The 26,201-nt window shown below is 41.6% G+C and overlaps 1 protein-coding gene across 3 annotated transcripts in view; it reads left to right on the plus strand.

Annotated features, from left to right (window-relative positions):
* The window catches only part of SNAPC3 (small nuclear RNA activating complex polypeptide 3), a 69,894-nt gene that overhangs the window by 15,689 nt on the left and 28,004 nt on the right, over positions 1-26,201 (plus strand). For all 3 annotated transcript variants that reach the window (XM_049635042.1, XM_049635027.1, XM_049635035.1), the window contains exons 3-7: positions 1,802-1,886; positions 6,012-6,116; positions 15,088-15,237; positions 21,292-21,374; positions 24,184-24,348. In XM_049635042.1, coding sequence (XP_049490999.1) covers positions 1,802-1,886; positions 6,012-6,116; positions 15,088-15,237; positions 21,292-21,374; positions 24,184-24,348 — 588 coding nt within the window. The remainder of the gene's footprint in view (positions 1-1,801; positions 1,887-6,011; positions 6,117-15,087; positions 15,238-21,291; positions 21,375-24,183; positions 24,349-26,201) is intronic.

A 26,201-nucleotide genomic window follows, 5' to 3' on the forward strand; every position in this document is an offset into this window, starting at 1 on the left:
AGAAGTTACAAGGAAAGGTTGAGGGCTAAAATGAGCCCTCTGAGTTTTGTTTGAGATTAGAGTGTCGGTATAAACTCACGGTTAAATATATACCAGATGGAAAAATACAGAAATGCAGATGTTTGTACACCAGTTAGAAAAATACAGAAATGCAGATGTTTGTACATGCGTGGGATAATACACATCTGCATGTTTTCTGCCTCTCTCCGCTGAGAGGTTTGGAAGCACTGAGGGCAGTGGCATTGTAAACACCCAGGGCTGAGACCGGGAAATACAGGGTGAGCCTTGAGCATCTTACGGTGCTAGAAAGTAAGGAAATGCTCAAAAAAAGGGTGAGGGTTTGTGGAAAGAACGGGAGCCAACTTGAAGGAGCTCCTGATGGCCACAGTTTGATCAGCAGAGTAATTTAGATATTAGTTAACTAGGTACTAACCTACAGAATGAAACAAATATGAGTTCGTGTTAATATAAATGACCAAATAAATGGGAGAAAAGAGACCAGTCTTTCTCATGATGCCAGTGAATAAATGTAGAAGGAGGGAAATAGAGAATCACCACGAGGCATATTCCACAGTAATATATGTGCAGACAAAATTTTTTTAAATTTTTTTAACATTTATTTATTATTGAGAGAGAGAGACAGAGAGACAGAGACAGAGCATGAGCAGGGGAGGGGCAGAGAGAGCAGGAGACACAGAATCCAAAGCAGGCTCCAGGCTCTGAGCTGTCAGCACAGAGCCCGACACGGGGCTCAAACTCACAAACTGCAAGATCATGACCTGAGCTGAAGTCGGTCGCTAACCAACTGAGCCACCCAGGCGCCCCAGACAAAATCTCCTTTTGAATGCTAAAATTCCTGGGTGAAAGTTCTAGGAGAAACAAGATTTGCATGGTGTCAAAGGATCTCCCCCTAAATACTCAGCAACTGCAAAGGAAAATAAAGTATCTTTTTAGCGTAGGAATCGGGCAGACAGGAACCTAACCAAGGGCAGCCTCACCAGTAACAAGACATGTTAATATTGACACCATGAACTTCTTAGTGTGATACCGTGAGGACGTGATTCTTGTGGTATTCTTGCCCCAAAATGTGCAACCTTACTCTAATTGTGAGTAGACAGCAGTCAGTGCGAATTGAAGGATATTCTACAAAGTAACTGAGCGGTGCTCTTCAGAAGTGTCAAGATTATGAACGGCAAGGAAAACAGGAACTGCAGCCACCTGGAGGGAAAGGAGAAGCAAGAAATGCAACGCAGTGTCCTACAGAGGATCCTGGCGGCGGAAAAAAGGCATCACGTTTAAAAATTTGTGAAATTCGAAAAAGACTTACAGTTAATAATGCTGTATTAATGTTAATTTTCTGATCTTGACAATTACTCTCTGATCATATAAGGCATTAGCATAGGGAAACCTAGTGAGAGGTGTAGGGGACTCTGTACTAATTTGACAGCTTCTCTTTAAGTCTGACATTACTTCAAAATAAAAGTTGAGTATTGAAGATACCTTGGAAGACTCAGTAAAGAATATTGAAGTGGGGCGCCTGGGTGGCGCAGTCAGTTAAGCGTCCGACTTCAGCCAGGTCACGATCTTGCGGTCTGTGAGTTCGAGCCCCACGTCAGGCTCTGAGCTGATGGCTCGGAGCCTGGAGCCTGTTTCCGATTCTGTGTCTCCCTCTCTCTCTGCCCCTCCCCTGTTCATGCTCTGTCTCTCTCTGTCCCAAAAATAAATAAAAAACGTTGAAAAAAAAAAATTAAAAAAAAAAAAAAAGAATATTGAAGTTTGATTTTTCTTGTGTCTCTGGCAGGGTTAGAAAGAGGCTTCTGGAACAGCGGGAAGAAACCATAACGATAGATCGGGTTTGCAGGCAAGAAACCTTTGCTTACGAGATGGTAAGAGTCTCCTCTTTTGCACCTTTTCCCGTGAAACAATGAACTGTGTCATTAGGCGTTAGTGGTATCTCCGTGGTGGCTTTCTATTGGATATGCTTAGTTGAAAACAAACTGGAGAAACCTCGTTGGGACTGGGAACTGGTAGGAGAAACAGACCCATACCTGGGTCTTTCAGATCTCTGCCTTTATTTTTGCTTTTAGCTTAGTCTTGCTCTGTGTGTTAGGCTAACTTCATGCCTTTTCATCACCCTATTCCTGATAACTTTTGTTCTGCTCCGGATTTTGATTTCACCGCATTCTTCCTTAATCTACCAGCTCTTAATGTAAACCGTCAGAAAAATTTAAGATGCGGAGTAGTGAGGAATTAAGTGTTAGTAGACATGATGGTTTTATTCAGTACATATTATTGAGGACCTACTGTGTGTCAAATGCTGTGTTGGGCACATTATAGTACATAAGGGCATCTGTTTTCTCTCCCATGTATATTTTTATTGTAAAATTTGAGTAACATAAACCTTACTATTTTTTTTTTTAATTTTTTTTTTTTTTAACATTTATTTATTTTTGAGACAGAGAGAGAGCATGAACACAGAAGGGTCAGAGAGAGGGAGACACAGAATCTGAAACAGGCTCCAGGCTCTGAGCTGTCAGCACAGAGCCTGACGCGGGGCTCGAACTCACGGACCGTGAGATCATGACCTGAGCCGAAGTCAGCTGCTTACCCGACTGAGCCACCCAGGCGCCCCTAAACCTTACTATTTAACCATTTTCGAATGTTCAATTTAAGTGACATTAAATACATTCACTGTGTTGGGTATCTCTTACTATTTGTAGAACTTTTTCATCACCTCAAACAGAAATTCTATACTGAGCAAGGAACTCCCCATTTTCCTTTCCCCCAGCCCTGAACCTTTATTCTACTTTCTGTGTCTGTGAATTTGCCTATTCTAGATACCTCATATGAGTGGGATCATGCAATATTTGTCCTTTTGTGTTCAGCATATTTTACTTAGTATATTGATTCAAAGGTTTATCTGTGTGTTATAGGTATCAGGACTTCATTTCTTTTTTTTTGACTGAATAGTAGTCCATCGTATGGCTATACCACTTTTTTTTAATCTGTTCATCCTTTTTTAAGTTTATTTATTTATTTTGAGAGAGAGCACAAGTGTGCGTGAGCAGAAGAGGGGGAGAGAGGGAGAGGAAGAGGGGGAGAGAGAGAGAGAGAGAGAGAGAGAGAGAGAGAGAGAGAATCCCAAGCAGGCTTCTTGCCATCATCACAGAGCCCAAAGCAGGGCTTGATATCATGAGCCTCAAGCCCATGACCTGAGCTGAAATCAAGAGTCAGATGCTCAACCGACTGTGTCACGCAGGTGCCCCCATCTGTTTATCTTTTGGTGGACATTTGGCATATTTCCACTTCTTAGCTATTATAATAATGCTGCTGTGAACATGAATATACAGGTATCTGTTTGAGTCCATTTTCATTTCTTTTCAGTACATACCTGGGAGTGGAATTGCTCAGTCATAAGGTAATTCTAGGCTTAACATTTTGAGGGACCACCAAACTGTTTTCCAAAGCAGCTGCATTGTTTTACATTCCCACCAGCAATGCACAAAGATTCTAGTTTCTCCACATCCTCTTTAGCATTTGTTATTTTCTGGGTGTTTTGTTTTGTTTTGTTTTGTTGAGAGTAGCCATCCTAGTGGACCTAAAGTGGTATCTCATTATGGTTATGCATTTCCCAGGTGATAAGTGATGTTCAGCATCTTTTTATGTGCTTGTTGGCTCTCTATGTATCTTCATTGGAGAATGTCTATTCAAGTCCTTCACTAGTTTTTTAATTGGGTTGTTTCTTTTTTTATTTTTAATTTTTTTTTTTTAATGTTTATTTATTTTTGAGAGAGACAGAGACAGAATGTGAGTGGGTTAGGGGCAGAGAGAGAAGGAGACACAGAAGCAGAAGCAGGCTCCAGGCTCCGAACTGTCAGCACAGAGCCCGACGTGGGGCTCGAACTCACGAGCTGTGAGATCATGACCCGAGCCGAAGTCGGACACTCAACTGACTGAGCCACCCAGGCGCCCCGATTGGGTTGTTTCTTTATTGTTGAGTTGTAAGAGTTCTTTGCATATTCTGGATACTAGACCCTTACCATATGTGTGATTTTAAAAATATTTTCTCCCATTCTACAGGTTGTCTTTTCACTCTCTAGATAGTGCCCTCTGATACGCAAAAGTTTTAAAATTTGATTAAGTGTGGGCACCTGGGTGGCTCAGTCATTAAGCATCTGATTTCAGGTCATGATCTTGCTTGCGGTTCGTGAGTTCGAGTCCCACATCGGGTGAGCATGAACCCCACTTTGGGTCGGCTCGAGCCCGCATCAGGTGAACATGAGTCCCACTTCGGGTGAGCCCTACTTCTCTTTCTCTCTCTCTCTCTCTCTCTCTTTCTCTTTCGCATTTCTATATGGCAAGTCTACTAGCAATGAACTCCTTCATCTTTCTTTTTTTTTTTAATCTGAAAATGTCCTTAATTTTTCTTTCATTATTGAAGGATATTTGCCAGGTATAGAATTCTTGCTTAATGGTTTTTGTTTTCCTTTCTCTCTCTCTCTCTCTCTCTCTCTCTCTCTCTCTCTCATGTTTTAAAATATGTTGTCCTACTCCCTTATCTCCATGGTTTCTGTGAGAAAATACCTGTTAATCTTACTGAGGAACCTGATTTCCGTTAGTTGTTTGGGGTTTCTTTTAGCTTATTGAGTGCATTTAAAAGACTGTTGATTTAACATTTTTGACCAGTAATTTCAATATCTGGGCTTCCTCAAGGATGGTTTTTGTCAGATTCCTTTTTTTTTCTTTGAATGTGACATATTTTCTTGTTTTGTGTGTGTGTGTGTGCTTTATAAGTTTTTATGGGTACCTGGACATTCTGAGTGTAATTTTTTACTTGTTGAGGGTCGGAGCTATCTATGACTTTTCCAAACTTTTCTCATTGTGTGTATTCCTTGTTGTGTGTGTTTATGGATATTTCTGTTTCATTACCTCTGTGGGCAGCCGGTGACCTGTTGAAGATTTCCTTAAATGTCTGCCTCCACAAATGGGGAGGAAAAAGGCCCTGTCTCTAAATGTTCTAGTAGCCGCTGCTGTGGGAAGCCACTGCTGGCAGGAGGCTCAACACCAAGGCTAGTGTGGGCATCAGGCCATCACCAGACCAACCAAAACACCTAGTTTTGGGAGAACAGGGTCCCCACACCTTGTCATATGACATCAGCCATCTGTTCCAGGAACACGGGCCACTATTTCCACACCTGCAGTGGAGCTAAGGAATGGGGATGGGAGCTGGTTTGTACCCTGTGCTTACTTGTGAAAGATCAGTGGCTTGTTTTCTCATCAGACGCTTCCCTGGTGGATGTAATTGACCGATCACTTTCCAGAGTTCCAAAATAGTTAATTCCAGTCTCTCTCCATCTTATTGGTTGCTTTGGTGGAAGGACTGACCCCCAGAGCTGCCTACTATGCCATTTTGTTTAACATCACTCCCTCTTATTTTTGTACGTGTACTTATTTTTGTACTTCTTAACTAGTCCACCCTGGTGGCCTCTATTCTGTAGTTACTGCACACACATAATAGAGGGTGTAAGGTATTAAAGATGTGATAATGTTGTAAAAAGCAAGATAGTGTTGGTTTTAGAGCTAAATAGACGTGTATTTGCATCTTAACTTGCTGATTTACCGTGATTAAATCTGAACCTCGGTGCATAATCTGTCAAATAAGCGTTCATAGTGATATGAGAGGGGGTATGTAAAAGTGTTAGCAACTGTAAATGCCAGTGTTGTACCAACATTTGTCGATCGCTCCTGTTTTATCATCAGTGGTTAAGCACTTAGTGCCAAACATTGTCAGATACTTTATGTACACACTCCCAGCAATACTTCTATAAATTGAGTATTTTCTGGTTTTTTACAGAAGAGGAAACTAAAGCCTAGAGAGATTTTTAACAGTTTTCTTAAAGTAAAATTAAGAGTCAGACTCAGGGCCGTCTGATAGCTGTCGTTCCATACTGCCTCTTACCTATGTCACAGTGTCTGATTTTTAAGGTCTCTTACTCGTTTTTCTCCTTCAGGAGTCACATGCCATAGGAAAAAAGCCTGAAAACCCAGCAGACATGGTTGAAGAAGGGGAGCTTATCCTATCTGTGAATATCTTGTACCCCGTTATATTTCATAAGGTCAGTAGTAAAATCTTTTGAATTTTGCAGATAATATGGTTGACTTTTGTCAAAGGGTTTCATTATTTGAAGAGTCACAATCCTCAGGGCTCAAAATAAATGAAACATATGCTGCTTTATCTGACATCCTGCCTATATCCTTGGTTTCTTGTTTTAATAAGAATTATCATAAATAAGGTCAAATTTCAAATAATCTCTTAAGAGGATTACAGTTATAACACTGGAATGTATACCTAATTGCTGCACTGGAAGCAACTGAAAGTATATACAAATCTTCAGTGATTCTAATTATATGAATTATTGAGGGGGTTGTTTTTTTAGTTTTGTGTTTTCTTTCTTAAAATTTTTGTAGTATCAGAATACAGACGTTTACTAGGTTTTAGTAGTAAGCACACGAGATGTATTTGGGTAGAAAGCTGTGAAGTTTTGACTTTTTTGTGACCATAGTAGGCAAGTGAGCCAAGGACACTGGTGGAATATGACCAGGGATCTTGGCTAAGGACGATGGTGTGAGTCTCCTTTCTGATTTCTGGAGTTTTGAGTTACCTCTTTTTAATTTTCTTTCTTTCTTTATTTGTTTTTAAAATTACATCCAGGGCGCCTGGGTGGCTCAGTCGGTTAAGCATCCAACTTCAGCTCAGGTCACGATCTCACAGTCTGTGAGTTCGAGCCCCGCGTCGGGCTCTGGGCTGACGGCTCAGAGCCTGGAGCCTGCTTCCGATTCTGTGTCTCCCTCTCTCTCTGCCCCTCCCCCATTCATGCTCTGTCTCTCTCTGTCTCAAAAATAAATTAAAAAAAAAAAAAAAAGTTAAAAAAAAAAATTTACATCCAAGTTAGGTAGCATATAGTGCCTTAATGATTTCAGTAGTAGATTCCAGTAGATTCCCGTCCCTGTGTATAACACCCAGTGCTCATCCCAACAAGTGTGTTCCTTAATGCCCCTTGCCCATTTAGCCCATCCCCCCCACCACAACCCCTCCAGCAACCCTCAGTTTGTTCTCTAAGAGTCTCTTGTGTTTTGTCCCTTCCTTGTTTTTATATTATTTTTGCTTCCCTTCCCTTATATTCATCTGTTTCGTGTCTTAGATTCCATGTACGAGTGAAGTCATATGATAATTGACTTTCTCTAATTTCGCTTAGCATAATACACTCTCATTCCATCCACCTTGTTGCAAATGGCGAGATTTCATTCTTTTTGATTTCTCAGTAATACTCCATTGTATATATATATATACCATATCTTCTTTATCCATTCATCTGTCAATGGACATTTGGGCTCTTTCCATACTTTGGCTATTGTCAATAGCGCTGCTATAAACATTGGGGTGCATGTGCCATTTTGAAACAGCACACTTGTATCCTTTGGATAAATACCTAGTAGTGCCATTGCTGGGTTGTAGGGTAGTTCTGTTTTTAATTTTTTGAGGAACCTCCATCCTGTTTTCCAGAGTGGCTGCATCAGTTTGCATTCCCACCAACAAATCAAAAGAGATCCTCTTTCTCCACATCCTGGCCAACATCTGTTGTTGCCTGAGTTGTTGATGTTAGTCATTCTGACAGGTGTGAGGTTGTATCTCATGGTGGTTTTCATTTGTATTTCCCTGATGATGAGTGATAAGCATTTTTTCATGTGTCTGTTAGCCATCTGGATGTCTTCTTTGGAAAAGTGTCTGTTCGTGTCTTTTGCCCTATCTTCACAGGATTATTTGTTTTTGGGGTGTTGACTTTGAGAAGTTCTCTATAGATTTTGGATACTGACCCTTTATCTGATAAGTCATTTGCAAATATCTTCTCTCATTCCATCGGTTGCCTTTTAGTTTTGCTGAATGTTTCCTTTGCGTGCAGAAGATTTTTATCTTGATGAGGTCCCATTAGTTCATTTTTGCTTTTGTTTCCCTTGCCTCCAGAGATGTGTTGAGTAAGAAGTTTCTGTGGACTAAGTCAAAGATTTTTGCCTGTTTTCTCCTCTAGGATTTTGATGGCTTCTTGTCTTACGTTTAGGTCTTTCATCCATTTTGTAAGAAAGTGGTTCAGGTGCATTCTTCTGCGTTCCCAGCACCATTTGCTGAAGAGACTGTCTTTATTCCTTTGGATATTCTGTTCTGCTTTGTCAAACATTGTGGCCGTATGTTTGTGGCTCCATTTCAGGATTTTCTATTCTGTTCCATTGATCTATATGTCTGTTTTTGTGCCAGTACCATTCTGTCTTGATGATTACAGCTTTGTAATACATCTTGAAGTCCAGAATTGTGATGCTTCCAGCTTTGGTTTTCATTTTCACGATGGCTTTGGCTGTTTGGGGTCTTCTCTGGTTCCATACAGATTTTAGGATTGTTTGTTCTAGCTCTACGAAGAATGCTGCTGCTATTTTGATAGGGATTGGATTGACTATGTAGATTGCTTTGGGTACTATCAACATTTTGACAGTATTTTTTCTTCCAACCCATAGCATGGAATAATTTTCCATTTTTTTGTGTCTTCTTCAGTTTCTTTCATACACTTTCTGTAGTTTTTAGTGTATAAATTTTTCACCTCTTTGGTTAGGTGTATTTCTAGTTATTTTATGGTTTTTGGTGCAACAGTACATGGGATCGATTCCTTGATTTCTCTTTCTGCTACGTCATTATTGGCAACCGATTTCTGTGCATTGATTTAATATCTTGCAACTTTGCTGAATTCATGGATCAGTTCTAGCAGTTTTCTGGTGGAATCTTTAGGGTTTTCCATATAGAGTATCATGTTGTCTGTGAAGAGTGAAAGTTTGACCTCCTCCTGGCCGATTTGGATGCCTTTTATTAGTTTGTGTTGTCTGATTGCAGAGGCTAAGACTTCCAATACTATGTTGAATAACTGGAGAGAGTGGACATCCCTGTCTTGTTCCTGACCTTAGGGGGAAAGCTCTCAGTTTTTCCCCATTGAGGATGATATTAGTGGTCTTTCGTATATGGCTTTTATGATCTTGAGGTGTGATCCATCTACCCCTACCTTCTTGAGGGTTTTTATGAAGGATGTGTTTTGTCAAATGCTTTCTCTGCATCTATCGAGAGGATCATGTGGCTCTTGTCCTTTCTTTTATTAATGTGAGGCACCACATTGATTTATTTGCAGCTGTTGAACTAGCCCTGCATCCCAGGTGTAAATCCCACTTGATCATGGTGAATAATTCTTTTAATGAATGGTTGGATCCAGTTGGCTAGTATCTTGTTGAGAATTTTTACATCCATGTTCATCAGGGAAATTGGTCTGTAGTTCTCCTTTCTGGTGGGGTCTGTCTGGTTTTGGAATCAAGGTAATGCTGGCTTCATAGTTTGGAAGTTTTCCTCCCATTTCTATATTTTGGAACAGCGTCAAAAGAATAGGGTTAACTCTTCATTAAATGTTTTGTAGAATTCCCCTGGAAAGCCATTTGGCCCTAGACGCTTGTTTTTTGGGGAGAATTTTGGTTACTAATTCAATTTCTGTACTGTTTATGGGTTTGTTCAAATTTTCTATTTCTTCCTGTTTCAGTTTTGGTAGTGTATATGTTTCTAGGAATTTGTCGATTTCCTCCAGATTGGCCATTTTATTGGCATATAATTGTTCATAACATTCTCTTATTATTGTTTTTATTTCTGCTGTGTTGGTTGTGATCTCTCCTCTTTCATTCTTGATTTTATTTATTTGGGTCCTTTCCTTTTTCTTTTTGATCAAACTGGCTAGTGGTTTATTAATTTTGTTAATTCTTTCAAAGAACTGTCTCCTGGTTTCATTGATCTGTTCTACTGTTTTTTTGGTTTCAATAGAATTGGTTTCTGCTCTAATCATTATTATTTCCTGTCCTCTGCTGGTTTGGGGTCTTACTTGCTGTTCTTTTTCCAGCTTTTTAAGTTGTAAGGTTAGGTTGTGTATCTGAGACCTTTCTTCCTTCTTTAGGAGGTCCTGGATTGCTCTATACTTCCCTTTTATGACTGGCTTTACTGCACCCCACAAGTTTTGGGCTATGGTATTATCCTTTTCATTGGCTTCCATGTACTTTTTAATTTCCTCTTTAACTTTTTGGTTAGCCTATTCATTCTTTAGTAGGATGTTCTTTAGTCTCCAAGTATTCATTACCTTTCCAAATTTTTTCCTATGGTTGATTTCGAGTTTCATAGCATTGTGGTCTGAACATATGCACAGTATGATCTCGATCATTTTGCACGTGTTGAGGGCTGATTTGTGTCCCAGTATGTGGTCTGTTCTGCAGAATGTTCCATGTGCATTGGAGAAGAATGTATATTCTGCTGCTTAGGATGAAATATTCTGAATATATCTGTTAAGTCCATTTGGTCCAGTGTGTCATTCAAAGCCATTGTTTCCTTGTTGATTTTCTGCTTAGATGATTTGTCCATTGTTGTAAGTGGGGTGTTAAAGCCCCCTACCATTATGGTATTATCGATGAGTTTCTTTTTTTCCTTTTTTTAATGTTTATTTTTGAGAGAAGAGAGAGAGAGAGACAAAGCTCAAGCGGGGGAGGGGCAGAAAGAGAAAGAGACACGGAATCTGAAACAGGTTCCAGGCTTTGAGCTGTCATCAGAGAGCCTGATGTGGGGCTCGAACTCACAAACCATGAGATCATGACCTGAGCCAAAGTTGGATGTTTAACTGACTGCACTACCCAAGCACCCCTGAGTGAGTTTCTTTATGTTTGTGATTAATTGATTTATATATTTGGGTGTTTCACATTGGGGGCATAAATGTTTATAATTATTAGTTCTTCTTGGTGGGTAGACTCCTTAATTATGATACAGTATCCTTCATCTCTTGTTACATTCTTTATTTTAAAATCTAGATTGTCTCATATAAGTATGGCTACTCCCACTTTCTTTTGGTGACCATTAGCATGATAGATGGTTCTTCAACCCCTTACTTTCAATCTGAAGGTGTTGTTAGGTCTAAAGTGAGTCTCTTGTTAACAGCACATAGATGGATTTTGTTTTCTTATCCATTCTGTTACCCTGTGCCGTTTGATTGGAGTGTTTAGTCCATTGACATTTCGATTGAATATTGAAAAATCTGAATTTATTGCCATTGTGTTGCCTGTAGAGTTGGAGTTTCTGGAGGTGTTCTCTGGTCCTTTCTAGTCTTTGTTGCTTTTGGTCTTTTTTGTTTTGTCTTTTCTCCCCTCAGAGAGTCCCCCTTAGAATTCCTTGCAGGGCTGGGTTAGTGGTCATGAACTCCTTAACTTTTTGTTTGTCTGGGAAACTCTTTTATCTCTCCTTCTATTTTGAATGACTGGCTTGCTGGATAAAGAATTCTTGGCTGCATATTTTTCTGATTCAGCACATTGAATATATCCTTTCACTCTTTTCTGGCCTGCCAAGATTCTGTGGATAGGTCTGCTGCGAACCTGATCTGTCCTCCCTTGTAGGTGAAGGACTTTTTTTCCCTTGCTGCTTTCATAATTCTTTCCTTATCTGTGTATTTTGTGAATTTGACTATGATATGCCTTGTTGATGGTCAGTTTTTGTTGAATCTAATGGAAGTTCTCTGTTCCCAGGTTAGGAAAGTTTTCTGCTATGATTTGCTCACCTAAACCTCCTATCCCTTTTTCTCTTTCTTCATCTTCTGGGACTCCTATGATTCCAATGTTACTCCTTTTTAGTGAGTCACTGAGTTCTCTAATTCTTATCTTGTGCTCTTTAACCTTAGTTTTCCTTTTTTTTTCTTCATTATTATCTGTAATTCTTCTGATTGGCTCATTTGCTGCTCTGCTTCGTTCATCCCTGCCGCTGTGGCATCTATTCAAGATCACATCTCAATTATAGCGTTTTTAATTTCACTCTGACTAGATTTTACTTCTTTTATCTCTGTAGAAAGGAATTGTTTTTTTCAACCTCAGCTGGTATTCTCATTATCGTGATTCTAAATTCTAGTTCAGACTCTTGCTTATATCTGTGTTGAGTAAGTCTCTGGCTGTCTTTTCTTCCTGTTCTTTCTTTTGGGGTGAGTTCCTTCATTTTGTCATTTTGAGGAAGAAAAAGTTAATAAAATAAAAATATTAAAAACAACACAAAAAATCAAATAAAGGAAGCTAGATCCTAGGTATGTTTTCATCTGCTTGTTGAAAGAAGCTTGAGTGAGTAGAGAAAAAAAGGAAATAAGAGAAACGAAAAAGTGAGAAAATGTTTCAAAATTAAAAATAAATAAAATAGAATAAAATGAATTGAAGAAAGTAAAGTAGAATAGAAAAGTAAATTAAAAAATAAATATAGTAGAAAAAAATTTTAATTTCATATAAAAATGGAAAATAAAAAATTTTTCCTCTTTCTTTATCCCAGAATAAGAAGAGAAAAAAAGAAATTACAAATACCAAATCAATACAACAACAAAAAAACACAAATAGATGGACCAATGAACAGAATGAAATTACATCTAGTTTCCCTTAGAGGTCAAACTATGAACTGCTTTATAATCCATACACTAAACAGGAGGAGAGTCCTGTGGTTGTCCTTTTGGGCTTGGTTGGTGCAGTTGGACGGGCCTTGGTTAACGGCTCCGTTCTCCATTAGGTGGTGCTGCTTAGCTTGCTGGGGTGGATCGTTGTGGCGCATATACGAATGTATGTGCTTGCGCGGGAGAGGTGAAATGGAATACCCAGCTTCCCAGTTTCTGACTCAGGAACTCTGTGCTCTCACCAACTGACAGTTAAGCACCCCTCCTTTGTCTCCAGCCTCTGTCCACTCCCATGCTTCTACACTATCTGTGTCCAAGCTGTCAGCCTTGCAGGCGGCACCTCCCTCCCAAATTTTATCTCCAATAGGGCTGTTTCCAAACCCCTCCCTCTGAGAGCCCTGCGGCTTGGACCGGCAGGTACTCCGGTCCTCTCTGACCCTCTAGAGGAGGATCTCATGGAGCAATGGCCAGGTGCCGGCCCACCCCTCAGGAACATTCACACAAGCACGCTCCTGCAGATGCCCAGAGACTGTGGCCAGGTGCCAGCCCGCCCCAGAAAAATTTCTCACGATTGTATAGCAGCAGCATTTCAGGGATTATGGTAAATCACAACACATCACCAGCGCCCGGTTTCACCACACCCTGGCGTCTTTGTTCCAGTGTCAGCAGTTATGCTCTCTGGGGTCCCCTGGGACCTTTGCCTGTGGGGAGGCCGGAGACCTCTGCCAGATGCCTTCCTAGCAGGGGAACCGCTTCTGCCCGTGTGGCCTAAGGACCCCTCTGACTTTTCTGCCTGCTCCTGAGGATTCACCCTTCCCACCAGAGCACCACCAAGTAATGGGCTGCGAGATTTCTGATACTGTCCTCCCTTGTTTATGAGTCCTGATGGAATTGAAACCGTCTCCTTTATCCTCTGTCCCTTTCTTGTTAAGTCAGTTGTGGGTGTTGCCACTCTTTCTCTCCAGCTACTTTCTGGGAGAGTGTATTTCCTGGACTCTTCCCCCTTTCTCTGTTCTCCACAAATATAGCTCCCTGCCCTCTGTGGCTTCTCTCTGCCCCACTTCACGTCTCTATGCCGTGTACCTGCCGAGTTCTGTGGCTCAAGTTATGCAGATTGTTGTGTTAATCCTCAGATCAGTTTTCTAGGTGTGCAAAATGGTTTGGTGCTGATCTAGCTGCATTTGAGGGATGAGAGAAGCAGAGAACTTCCATGCTGCTCTGCCACCTTGACCTCTCCCCTCAGAGTGTGTGTATTCTGGATTCCCAAAATAGATGTGTCATACACTTTGATAAGGTTTGCTTGCAATATTACTATACATGAGTTGTACTTTTGAATGAATAGTTACTAATGAAGCGTCTGGGATATAGTTAGTACTAATTACCTTGTTTGATTAGGTTCTGAAGTTACCAATCAAACCAAACCAATAAGCCTGAACCTCTGGGGTCTGTAACATGAGAGTATAAAGATTGCTTGACTTCAGTGAGGTAACTTCCAGGATATTTTAAAACACAGTGCTGCTAGATGAAGTTATATGCCAGAGGTTCTTCTTGCTATTGTCATTTTAATAGCCTTTTGATTATAACTTTACCTTAAACTAAAAAAGTTCATTGCCAAGTGTCTTAGTCCCTTTTGGCTCCTTTAACAAAATATCACTTACTGAGTGGCTTATAAAGAGCAACTTATCTATCACAGTTATGGGGCCAGCATGGTCAGGTGAGAGCCCTCATCCAGGTCTCAGACTTCTCATGTGGCGGAAGGGGCTCGGGAGCTCTGTGGGATCTTTTACAAGAGCACTAATTCCATTCATGAGGGCTTAACCTTCATGACCTGATCACTCCCCAAAGACCTAGCCTCCTAACACTATCACTTGGGCGTTAGGATTCCAGCGCCTGAATTGGGGGCGGACACAAACATTCAGACCTTTCACCAGGTGTCTCAATCGTGCCCTTGCGATTTTAACTTACGGACGTGACTGAGTGACCACACTGGAGGCCAGTGCCATTGAAAGAAGACTTCTAGTACTTACATTTCTTGAGAGGAGCGAGTGTGCCACAGATGCAGGGCCACAGGGGGAAGCACCAGTGAATTCAGGAGGCAGAAGGAGTGAGGAGAAGCCAGAGGCGACAGCCTTTATTAAGGTTTCCATGGGAAAGGCTGGGCAGGGCAGGGCAAACAGTTTGGGATTGGCCAGTTTGGATAATTGTGGTGGGCTCTGGGGTGCAGGGGCTATCCCTAGTTGTCCGCTCCCTGACCTTACGTTGATTTAGGATGGGAAATACTGGCTTGGTGTGTGAGGGTTAAACCAAGGAGGTGGTTTCAGAGAACAGGGTGTGAATCACAGGGGAGAGGTAAACAATTGTGGCCATTAGTTGGGACCTGTGATTAATGGGTTCCAAATAGGCCCGTACAGAAACCAAGAGAGAACACAGAACACTAAGTTATGAGGGTAACTTTAAGAAAACCAGTAACTTCATTGAGATCTGGTCAGGACAGGATTGATTGTTTAATTGCTTTGTCTCTAAGTGGACACTTACTTATCTACCGTTTGACTTTTAGCACAAAGAACACAAACCATACCAGACGATGCTGGTATTGGGCAGTCAAAAGCTCACGGAACTGAGGGATTCAATTTGTTGTGTCAGCGACCTCCAGATTGGTGGCGAATTCAGCAACACTCCTGATCAAGCTCCTGAGCACATAAGCAAAGTAAGATGGTTTTTGTTGTTGTTTTAACCCTCATAACGTAAGAAGAAATCATCATCATCATCTAAGTAAGTAGTGATATTACAAGGCTGCTAGTAAATCTTCCAGTAAATGCTTTCTTCTTCTCTGCCACTCCATCAAGCCTATCCCTTCCCTTCTTTATCTTCAATGAGACTATGCTCAATTTTGATTTCTTTATCTCCCCTTCAGTTCCCCTTCAAGCATTCGGTATACACCCTTCCTTTTAAGGCCGTAGGGACCACCTGTTGTCTAACCTCTTCTCCATGTTCATACAACTTTTCCTCACTGTGCCGGTTGAATTCACTGTTCACTGTTTCCTCTTTCAAACTCTGAATTTCAGTCTGTCATAACTGCCCCCCACCACCTGAGAGCTCCATCGCCCATAGAAGGTTCTGTCAGTCCAAGCACCAGCACCAAGCAGGGATATAGATACCAACTGATGTTGGTCTTTGTTGGTGTTTCCCACGGAGGTGCTCTCAAAAGGACAGAGAAACTCTACATAACCCATTGGGTAAGGATGGAAAGGGTCAAAGTGGTAGACCAGCCACCCACAAAGTTTCAGAAGGGATTGTTTGTCCAGTAAAGTAGTAGGTCCTTGTGAATTCCCTTGGCGGGCAGACTTGAACTCCTTCTGTTACTTGGTACAGCTCTGGTAGAAGCCCTCAGGTTTACTGGCCCCCTTGAAAGGGGCAGCATCTCCTGTAGGTCAGAAAAAGATATTTGGGTCAACTAGAACGGACATGGAGTTTGGACACGAACCATCATAATCACTATTTTTGCTGGTTCCTGTGCCACCAGCCAGATAAATGTTGTTATAACCCAGGTTTCATCTTGGTTCTTCTAAATTCTCCTGGTCTTTCCCCAGTTTTCATGGTTTTAAGTGGACTCTAACCTTTGTTAGTGTCTCTCTCTTCTAGCCATGTTCTCTCCTGGTTTCCAAATCATTTCTTTTCTTTTTCTTTTTCTTTTCTTTTATTTTATCATTTCACTTCATTTGATTTCATCTCATAACATTATTTTAATTGCCTCCTGGACATTTCCACTTAGCCTCACTGCTGCCTGGCATTGGATTGCATTTCTGTAGCGACTCACTCTACCGCCTTTTAGGAGAATTGTTTCTTTCATTCTGAAACTGCTGGCATCTTTTCCTCATGACTTACCGTCAGCTGAAACCCTTGCTGTTTGTTTCACTGAGAAAATAAAGTTACCAGAAAGGCATTTTCCATCACCCCTCACCTGCATTTACCCCTCTACCCGTCTGCCCGTGAGCCCTGCCTTCCCACCTGTGACGGTGGCTGGACTAAGCCTGTTGCTCCCTGCACTGGGATTCCATGTCCTCCAGCTGCTTGCCCTCACGCCATGGTTGTGCCATCCTGGCGTCTCCCCCATCGTTACAAGTGTGCCATCGGATCTCCCGTCCAAACCCTTCTCTTGACCGTGCGGCTCCCTCTAGCCACCGCCTCATCTTTCTACTTCCTTCTCAGCACACTGACTCATGGCAGGTAGTAATTACGAGTTAGTAATCGTACCTACATTCATTGTTTTCTCTTTTTCTGCCACCACTTTGGCTTGCACTCACTTTTGTTCCCTACCAGTCCTCAAAAATCACTTCTGATGTCACCGGAGACTTCGTTCTCACCTTTTTTGACAGCTCATCGACATAAGACACAACCGAATAGTCCTTCTTCCTTGCCACATTTTCTTTACTTAGGTTTTAGGATATTATACGCACTTGATTTTCCTTCTTTCTTTCTTTTTCAATATTTGTTTATGAGAGAGAGCGCGCAGGCATGGGAGGGGCAAAGAGCGGGGGACAGAGGATCCGAAGTAGGCTCTCCGCTGACAGGGGACAGCCAGCTGCAGGGCTTGAACTTCTGAATGGTGAGATCATGACCGGAGCTGAAGTCGGACATTCAACCGACCGATGCACCCAGGTGCCCGCAAACTCACTTACTACATAAAATTTTTCCTGACCGTCCCTCTCTTGGCCACTCCGGCACCATTTCTTTTGGCCGTTATAGTGCCTAGAATTACAGGCTGACGCTGTTTGATTTCTCTCTGCCCCACAAGGCTGCTGTGTCCCGGTCTTTTCAGTGATTGGCAAGGAGACCAGCATCGTGACTCACACGCAGATCTCACTTAAATTTAGTCACGTTGAAAATGGGTTTAAGATCATTGGTTTCTTCACATTTGACATCTTGGTGCTCTTGGAAGTAAACATTAAAGAGAAACAGGTTGAAGTTCCAGGCTGTGTGCAGAGCAGAAGTCTCTTGTAGGGTTTTCTCAACCCTACCAAAAAAGCCCCAAAAAACAGAACCAAAAAAAACCAAAAACAGGTGGAACTGTAGCTTGTAAGTTTAATAAGCAAAATCTGAATTCATTCTCCTTGCAACCGTGTCGTCAGTGCTCAAAGGAGCTCGGGTCCAATGTGCGAATTCGTTTTAGCTCCAGGAACCCTGGAGAGTGTTTTTAACCAGCCTTGGCTCGTTTGTCGTGTTTGTCCATCAGTGCTGATGTCTTCCCAGCTCTTTCCAAGTGGGGGGGGGCCCGCTGACCCATAGTCCTCTTTTAAATATTTTCCAGCTATGCTTTGGAAAGTGACCTCAAAAATAAGTGAAATTTTGCAGATACTATCATTTGGCCCGTGGAAAGATTTTTAGGTCACCAGTTGGCATTTATGTTTTAGGGTTTGGGATTTTTTTAAGTTTTGCTTTGGAATTTTTTTTTCTATTTATGTGAGTCCTCTTTCTTCTTTCTTTTTTCTTTTTCTTTCTTTTTTTTTTTTTTTGATGTTTATTATTTTTGAGAGAGAGAGAGACAGCAAGCAGGGAAGAGTCAGAGAGAGAGGGAGACAGAATCAAAAGCAGGCTCCAGGCTCCGAACTGTTAGTGCAGAGCCCGATGTGGGGCTCGAACTCACAGACCACGAGATCACGACCTGAGCTACAGTCGGCTGCCCAACCGACTGAGCCACCCAGGTGCCCCGAGTCCTCTTTTTTCTTGAGTAGTCTGGTGCCTTGGAAAATTCTGAACATGCTCACAGGAAATGTTGTGATGAGTCCTAATGTACCCATTACCCACCCTCACCAGTTCTCAGCATTTTGTCAAATTATTTTCTCTGTTCACCTCATGCCATTGTCCCACCTGACAACATTGAAAATTGGTCCTTCGGTTATAATGCTTTTTGACAGCTATTTGGCTTGTATTCCACTGGTGATTGTAGAAGAAAAAATCAGTGAGTTGCAGTTCTTGTAGTTGAGGAAAGGAGAATCTTTATTCCAACCAATAAGCAAGAATTTTGAACATTATCTTAGGTGGCTTAGTATGTGAGAAGTCTGGGAGAATTGGGCCAGGATATTTAAATCTCTTTTAAAAGCATATGTCTAAAACGTAGTATGTTTTGCTATAACATTTGTTTTTGGACTATAGTAGTTAAAGAATGGAGTGTATTTTAAAAATGTATGTATAAGATTAGTGCCAGTATTTTCTACTCAAGTGGTTTGTTTTTTTGTTGTTGTTTTTTTTTTTTTTTTTTTGGTGTTTTTTTTTGAGAGACTGAGCACAAGCAGGGGAGGGGCAGAGAGAGAGGGAGACACAGAATCTGAAGCAGGCTCCACGCTCTGAGCTGTCAGCACAGAGCCTGATGCAATTCGGGACTCGAATTCACAAACCACAAGATCATGGCCTGAGCCGATGTCAGACGCTTCACCGACTGAGTCACCCAGGCGCCCCAAGTGTCTTTTGTTTTTTTTCTTTAATGGTCCTTCACATTTTAATCTCTGGTCTATTGATTTTTTTTTTTTTTTTTTTTTTTTTACATTGCTCAGATTAGTTCTTTTTTTTCTTTTTGTTGGTAATCTCTTAAAGGTCTTGCGTAGAGGAAGTTTAAGAAAATACTTTGCACACCTGTTTCTCTGTTATGTATCGTAAATAAAGCCCTGTTCTAGGACACAGAGTAACAAATCTAAGTCGCAACAATTTCCTTACCCATAGTTCTTCCGCACCTTCCTCCCGTTACCGTTTCTCTGACAGCAGATCCTAGGATTATTTCTGAAATTCTGATATAGCTGATTTGAATGTTAGCAAGAGAACAAGTGACTAATGGATGCCTAGAAGGATATATAAATGACTTTGTTCCGATGGTACTAGTTATCGATAGTTATGTTGTTTCTAAAATGGAAACAGTAACACTAGACTCTTAGGCTGCATTAGAAGATAACAGAAGTAACTTCTTATACTAGCTTTTCCTTGTTGGTTGGTGATCCTCCCTCCCCAACGTTGGTCAGCTAAATTAACTGACAAAATAGGGAGACTGTTTAGTGAGGATCTCTGGTTACCACTGAAAATGAAAATTACCTGGTAATGAAATTGCTAACATCTATTCTATTTGTATGCTGGGACAAGGAAAGGTTATTAATGGATGAATTAATTTAGAATTTAGATGGAAAACATTTTTGGTCTTGTAGAGTTGCCCTTCTAAAAGATCATAATGGTGCCAACCACAAGCCTTGAGTTGCCTAAATTGCCTAAAATGAAGTTCTGTAGAGGCGTTTTGTAATGAAAAAAACTAAACTTTTGTGTTTGTTCCCCAAATAAGGCAGTATTCTTTCAGACCCTTTATTTGGGACCCTGGCTTACCTCTTTGAGTTAGAAATATGTTTAGTGGCAGTTTATATGTTAACAGCAGCTACATATGGCACTCTAGTCCATATTATCCTTTTATCTCTACAAGCACCTGGGAAGGAGGTACTGGTTTTACTCACATGTTACATGAGGAAACAGAGGGTCAGGGACACTTAGTGAGGGTCCAAGGAGAAACAGCACAGCCAGTCTTGTAAGCGTGTCTGATGCTGTTACCAGATAATTTATAAATGGGGAGTGAAGAAAGAAAAATAGAAGCTTCAGGGGCGCCCGGGTGGCTCAGTCGGTTAAGGTCTGACTTTAACTCAGGTCATGATCTCCCGGTTCGTGGGTTCAAGCCCCACGTCCTGCTCTCTGCCGTCAGCACACAGCCCACTCCGGATCCTCTGTCTCCCTCTGTCTCTGCCCCTGCCCCGCTTGTGCTCGCTCTCAAAAATAAACATCAAGAAAAAGAAAAGAAAAATAGAAGCTTCCAAGGAGGAGATAAATTTGGCTTTCTTTAGAGTAAGATTTAATACCTGAAACTTACATGTTTTTATAGTTCATAAACTGTTTTGGAGTCCTGGAAGATAGCATAGCAGATGTAGTCATTATAGGTGAGGAAACTTTGGTCTGAAGAGTACGTATAAACTAAGAAAAAGAACCCCCCTCCCCCAGGGGTCTGATGTATTATAAGGACATTGTGAAGAGCTAGTCTAACATATAGAATCTCCTGGGGAGCTCGGGAAAACAGTGGTGCCCGGGTGAGTCTCATTTAACAGCTCTGAGGGGAGACTTGGGCTCTCTTGTTTCTGTGACTCTGTTACGCAGCAAGAGACACCCGTCTGGAAAGTTGCTGGACGGAAGGTTAAGAAACCTCAGGGTTCAGACCAGCTGTGTGACTACAGCGGTACTTTGGGGCAAGATTGCTTGAGTAAGAATAGATACTCAAATTCTGCCTAAGAATTACTGAAAATTTGAAGGGAGAATTTTTATAAAAGAATGCTGAAAATATTAAAAAATAACAGAAAAACATAACTCTCTGATTGATCACTGTTATCATAGCTGGGGAAACACCAAAAACGTGACTTCCAGTTTTTAATAATTCTAGAATCCAAAATAAATCCCTGCTGTGTATGCATATAATAAGATAATATTGAAGTTTATTTCTAACTGGGTTCCTTTCATAAATCTCATGATATCTTTACACTTTTATCCCTGGTAAGTAGCATAATACTTGTCACATAGGAGATTCTCATTAAATATTAAACTAATGAGCTAAGCATATTTTGTGCAGTTGCCTAAAGTTACTGTAAAGCACATTAATAGGTGTGATTTTATGACATACGTTTTGAATTGTAGCGATTCATAATTGTTGATAGTGGACTTTCTTTTAATACCATCTGCTTTCTTATAGGACCTGTACAAATCAGCCTTCTTTTATTTTGAAGGAACATTTTATAATGATAAGAGATACCCTGAGTGCAGAGATTTGAGCAGGTACAGTCTTCAAAAAGCTTCTGTCTTTCCTGTTTCTAGTTCTCAAAATGGTGAGAGCTCCACAAACTGTCTGTTAGGGACCTTTGCCAAGGAATTGTTTTGTTAGACTGTTTTGTTTGTTTTGGGGTCAAAAATATCTCCGTTTCTTTTGTTTGTTTGTTTTTGAGGGAGAGAATTAGCGTGCACGCAAGCAGGAGAAGGGCAGAGAAAAAGAGAATCTTTTTTTTTTTTTTTTAACTTAAAAAAAGAACTTTTACTTATTTTGGGAGAGAGAGCATGAGCATGGTGGAGGTGGAGAATGAGGGAGAGAATCCCACGCAGGCTTCGTGCAGTCAGCACTGAGCCCCACGCGGGGCCTGAACTCACAAACCCTGAGATGATGACCTGAGCCGAAATCAAGAGTTGGACACTCAACCGACTGAGCCACCCAGGTGCCCCATGCTTTGCTATAATTTCTAAGACAGTAGATAACACAAAGATTTTGAAGTGATCTATGCATACCTTTGGTCAGAAAAGTTTCTTTCTGAAGAAAAATTTTAACTTACCAGTACCTAGGGCAAGCACATGAAATAACTGAATACATTTTAAAAACAGAGAGTGGCCCCTGGGCGGTTCATTTGGTTGAGTGTCCAGCTCTTGATTTCAGCTTGACTCAGGATCCCAGGGTCATGGGATCGAGCCCCACACCTGGCTCCTGCTGGGCCTGGAGGCTGCTTAAGAATTGGCGCCTGGGTGGCGCAGTCGGTTAAGCATCCGACTTCAGCCAGGTCACGATCTCGCGGTCCGTGAGTTCGAGCCCCGCGTCAGGCTCTGGGCTGATGGCTCGGAGCCTGGAGCCTGTTTCCGATTCTGTGTCTCCCTCTCTCTCTGTCCCTCCCCCGTTCATGCTCTGTCTCTCTCTGTCTCAAAAATAAATAAACGTTAAAAATAAATAAATAAGTAAATAAATAAAGATAGTTTTACTTCTGGGGTGCCTGGCTGGCTCAATTAATAGAGCATGTAGGGGCGCCTGGGTGGCGCAGTCGGTTAAGCGTCCAACTTCAGCCAGGTCACGATCTCGCGGTCTGTGAGTTCGAGCCCCGCGTCAGGCTCTGGGCTGATGGCTCGGAGCCTGGAGCCTGCTTCCGATTCTGTGTCTCCCTCTCTCTCTGCCCCTCCCCCGTTCATGCTCTGTCTCTCTCTGTCCCAAAAATAAATAAAAAATGTTGGAAAAAAAAAAATTAAAAAAAAAAAAAGAATTGGCGCCTGGGTGGCTCAGTTAAGCGTCCAACTCTTGATTTTGGCTCAAGTCATGATTTTACAGTTTGTGAGTTTGGGCCCCACATCGGGCTCAGTGCGGACAATGAGGAGCCTGCTTAGGCTTCTGTCTCTCTCTCTTTCTGCCCCTCCCCTGCTTGTGCTCTCCTCTGTCTCTCTCACAATGAATAAACTTAAAAAAAAAAAAAAAAAAAGCCAATTTACAGGAAATCTTGTATTGAGCCATAGATAAATCTAAAAAAAAAAAAAAATGTAAATCCCACTTAAAGAATTTATTAGTCTCTTTCATATTTAGATGATAGCAGTAAATTAATCGTTCACTATTTTTTCTGCTTGTCCAGTGTATACTGTTGTTTGCCCGATGGGAGTATGTAAATCCATGGTTAAGTACACAACATGAAAAATCTGTAGCTAATGACCATGTTAATTAGGCCATACTTCTGTTGTCAGTGTCCCAGTGACTAGAGTACATATGTGTATTTTTTCTTGAGTGTTTATCTGCATTCTTTCATTAGAGCAACTTGTGTGTGTATCCTAATGTGGCGGTTCTCAGACTTGTTCTCGGCATTCCTCGGTACTCTAAATACTTGTGGACTCCAAAGAGCTTTTGATTATGTGGGCTATAGCTATCCATGTTTACCGTATTCGAGGTTGCAACTAAGAAATAATTTAAATATCCGCTAATTTAAATGATCCCATTAAATGTTAACATTAATAATTTGGGGGGGAGGGGGGATAACTTTTCCACAACAAAATGAGAGGAGTGGCGTTCTCCATTTCCCATTCACTAGCTTCTGGGCTATCGGTCCTTTATGAGTGAATAGGAATTGAAAAGGGCAAATGACATTTTTTCATAAAGATAATTTTGACTTCAGGAAGCACACTTTGAGAACTGTTGCTCTAATGGATACAGAAGTCAGAGTTCTTTTTTTATTTTTATTAAAAAAAATTTCTTTAACATTTATTTTAGAGCACACGAGCCGAGAAGGGGCAGAGAGAAAGGGAGACAGAGTCTGAAGCAGGCTCCAGGCTCTGACCTATCAGCACAGAGCCTGATGTGGGGCTTGAACCCCTGAACTGTAGGATCATGACCTGAGTTAAAGTCCGGCGCTTAACCGACTGAGCCACCCAGGCGCCCCTGTTTTTATTTTTAAAATTTTTAAGAAATATTTTTGAAAGAGAGACAGAGACAGCGCAATCGGAGGAGGGGCAGAGAGAGAGGGAGACACAGAATCCCAGGCAGGCTCCAGGCTCTGCGCTGTCAGCAGAGAGCCAGCAGAGAGCCCGATGTGGCGCTCGAACCCCACAAGCCGTGAGATCATGACCTGAACCCAAGCCGGACACTTAACTGAGTGAGCCACCCAGGCGCCCCAAGAATCCAGAGTTCTTAATTTCAACATGTATCAACCACTAAGATTTTTGCCTCAAGATGGCAACTGTCGTTGAGTGAGTGAGCCAGGTTTTAAGAAATAATTGCGGTCATAGAGCATTTTCTGTCATTTCTAGGTTTTTGAGGAGTAATGAAATACCGTTGCCTTTTTGCCCCCTTTAGAACTATCATTGAGTGGTCAGAGTCCCATGATAGAGGCTATGGAAAATTTCAGACCGCTAAAATGGAAGATTTTACCTTCAATGACTTGTATATTAAACTGGGTTTTCCTTACTTATATTGTCACCAGGGAGACTGTGAGCATGTTGTCGTCATCACTGACATAAGGTAAGTGGCAGCATTTGGCAGCATTTTCTGTTTTTGTTTTTAACACGAGGAATAAAATTAGTCACCGCAGCCTGGCTTGGGAGCAGCAAAACTGTCCACTTTCCATAGAATGACCATCCATTTGCATGCTTTCTTTGGGGAAGGTCTGTGATAAATACTTTATTGGTTATCGGAGGGTTGAAAATCTGTAAAGAAGTGTCTCCTTTGGAGGATTAGACAGGCAGTCTCCACCCACTTTGTACGTAGCCCCTTAGCTTATTGCCAGATTTGCAACTACGTCTAAGTTTCTTGTCTCTTTGCCAGAATTTTAAGATTTAAAAGCAACTGGGGGAAGGGAAGAGTAATTCTCATCTTTGACAAATGTGAAGTCTTAATGCTTTCATAAGTATAAAGGGGGAAGGACCAAAGTGGTTTAAAATCAGATTCCTTTTATTTTAAAATGAGCTAACTTCTGTGTAGCTGGCATCTCTCATGAATAAGGCTATTCATCTCCTTATTTCGGAATCCCGGTGTATGAAGGATCAACATATAGGAATAAGCCCTGCTCTCTCCCTGCTTTGGTTCCGAGGGACTGTTTTTATGTTTTATGAGAAGCACTGATCTACCCGTGCTTTTTATTATACCAGTGGTAGGAACCGATGCCCGGACAAATCCCTGTGTCCACTTCTCTTGGGTCTTAGGGACCGGTCTCTCCGAACATCTGACCTCTCGTGCACTCATTCTCAGGAAGCTCCCAGAGGAAGTACTTCACACAAAGAATAAACCTTGGAATAGGGGGAGACATGAGGAGGACTCTCGGAGCGGGAAAGGGAAATCCCAGCACGACGGCCGCATAGCCAAGCTCGCGAGCAGCTTAGTCCCAAGACTGGGGCGCGGCCGAGAGCTCGGGAAGGACGTCTAGAAGTGCCAGACCTCCCGCTGACGCACAGCACACGTGGAGAGCACGTCTGTCCTTCTGTCAGGAAATACAGAACTGAATTAGCGACAGGTGCATCGAAACCTCATTAAGCAAATGCAAACTCGAGGGAATTAGCAGCTAGAAAGCCACGTGTTACGCGATCAAAGGCGCCTGCGGTCAGTTGTGTGGTTTAGGTGTATTAGTTTGGCAGCATGTGAACATGCAGTATTTTACCAGAATTAGTCTGGTTCCTTAGAGGAATGTCGAGGACCTAAATTTAAAAGAAACCGTTAAGAATGTGAGAACAGTTGCCCTGAGGGAAACAATTGCTGAAGCCAGAGCTTCATGGGTTCAGAGGGGAGCTCATAACCCTCAGCTTTATAGGCCTTGAAATTATGTACGTTTCTTTGATAATGTGTTAAATTTTACAGAAGCTGTCACTCAAATGAAGGGGAATGTGCCTGAGAATTAGCATAAGATGGGAGACAATCCAGTTTTTATGATTTTAGTTTTATGGGTGTTTTTAAGTTTATTTATTTTGAGAGAGAGCACAAGCAGGGAAGGGCAGAGAGGGAGAGAGAGAACTCCAAGCAGGCCCCACACTGTCAGCGCAGAGCCGATGCGGGGCTCAAACCCACTGACTGCAAGATCGCGACTTGAGCCGAAATCGGGAATCAGACGCTTAGCCGACTGAGCCACCCAGGCCCCCATTTTACGTTTCTTACTGTACAGCGTTATCAGTCCTTACACTCGAGGCAACTTGGGGAAACAGTTGACGCTTACTAAGCATTTACAGCATGGGACTTTTCTAAGGAGTTAAAAAAAATTTAAGATTTAAGGTTTTTTAACAACTGTCTTTTAAAAGATTTTATTTTTTATTTTAGAGAGAGAGAACATGTGCACAAGTAGGTGAGAGGGGCAGAAGGAGAATCTTTTCTCTCTTTAAATTTATTTT

The sequence above is a fragment of the Panthera uncia genome, chromosome D4 (assembly GCF_023721935.1).
Source record: "Panthera uncia isolate 11264 chromosome D4, Puncia_PCG_1.0, whole genome shotgun sequence".
NCBI classification, from domain to species: domain Eukaryota; kingdom Metazoa; phylum Chordata; class Mammalia; order Carnivora; family Felidae; genus Panthera; species Panthera uncia.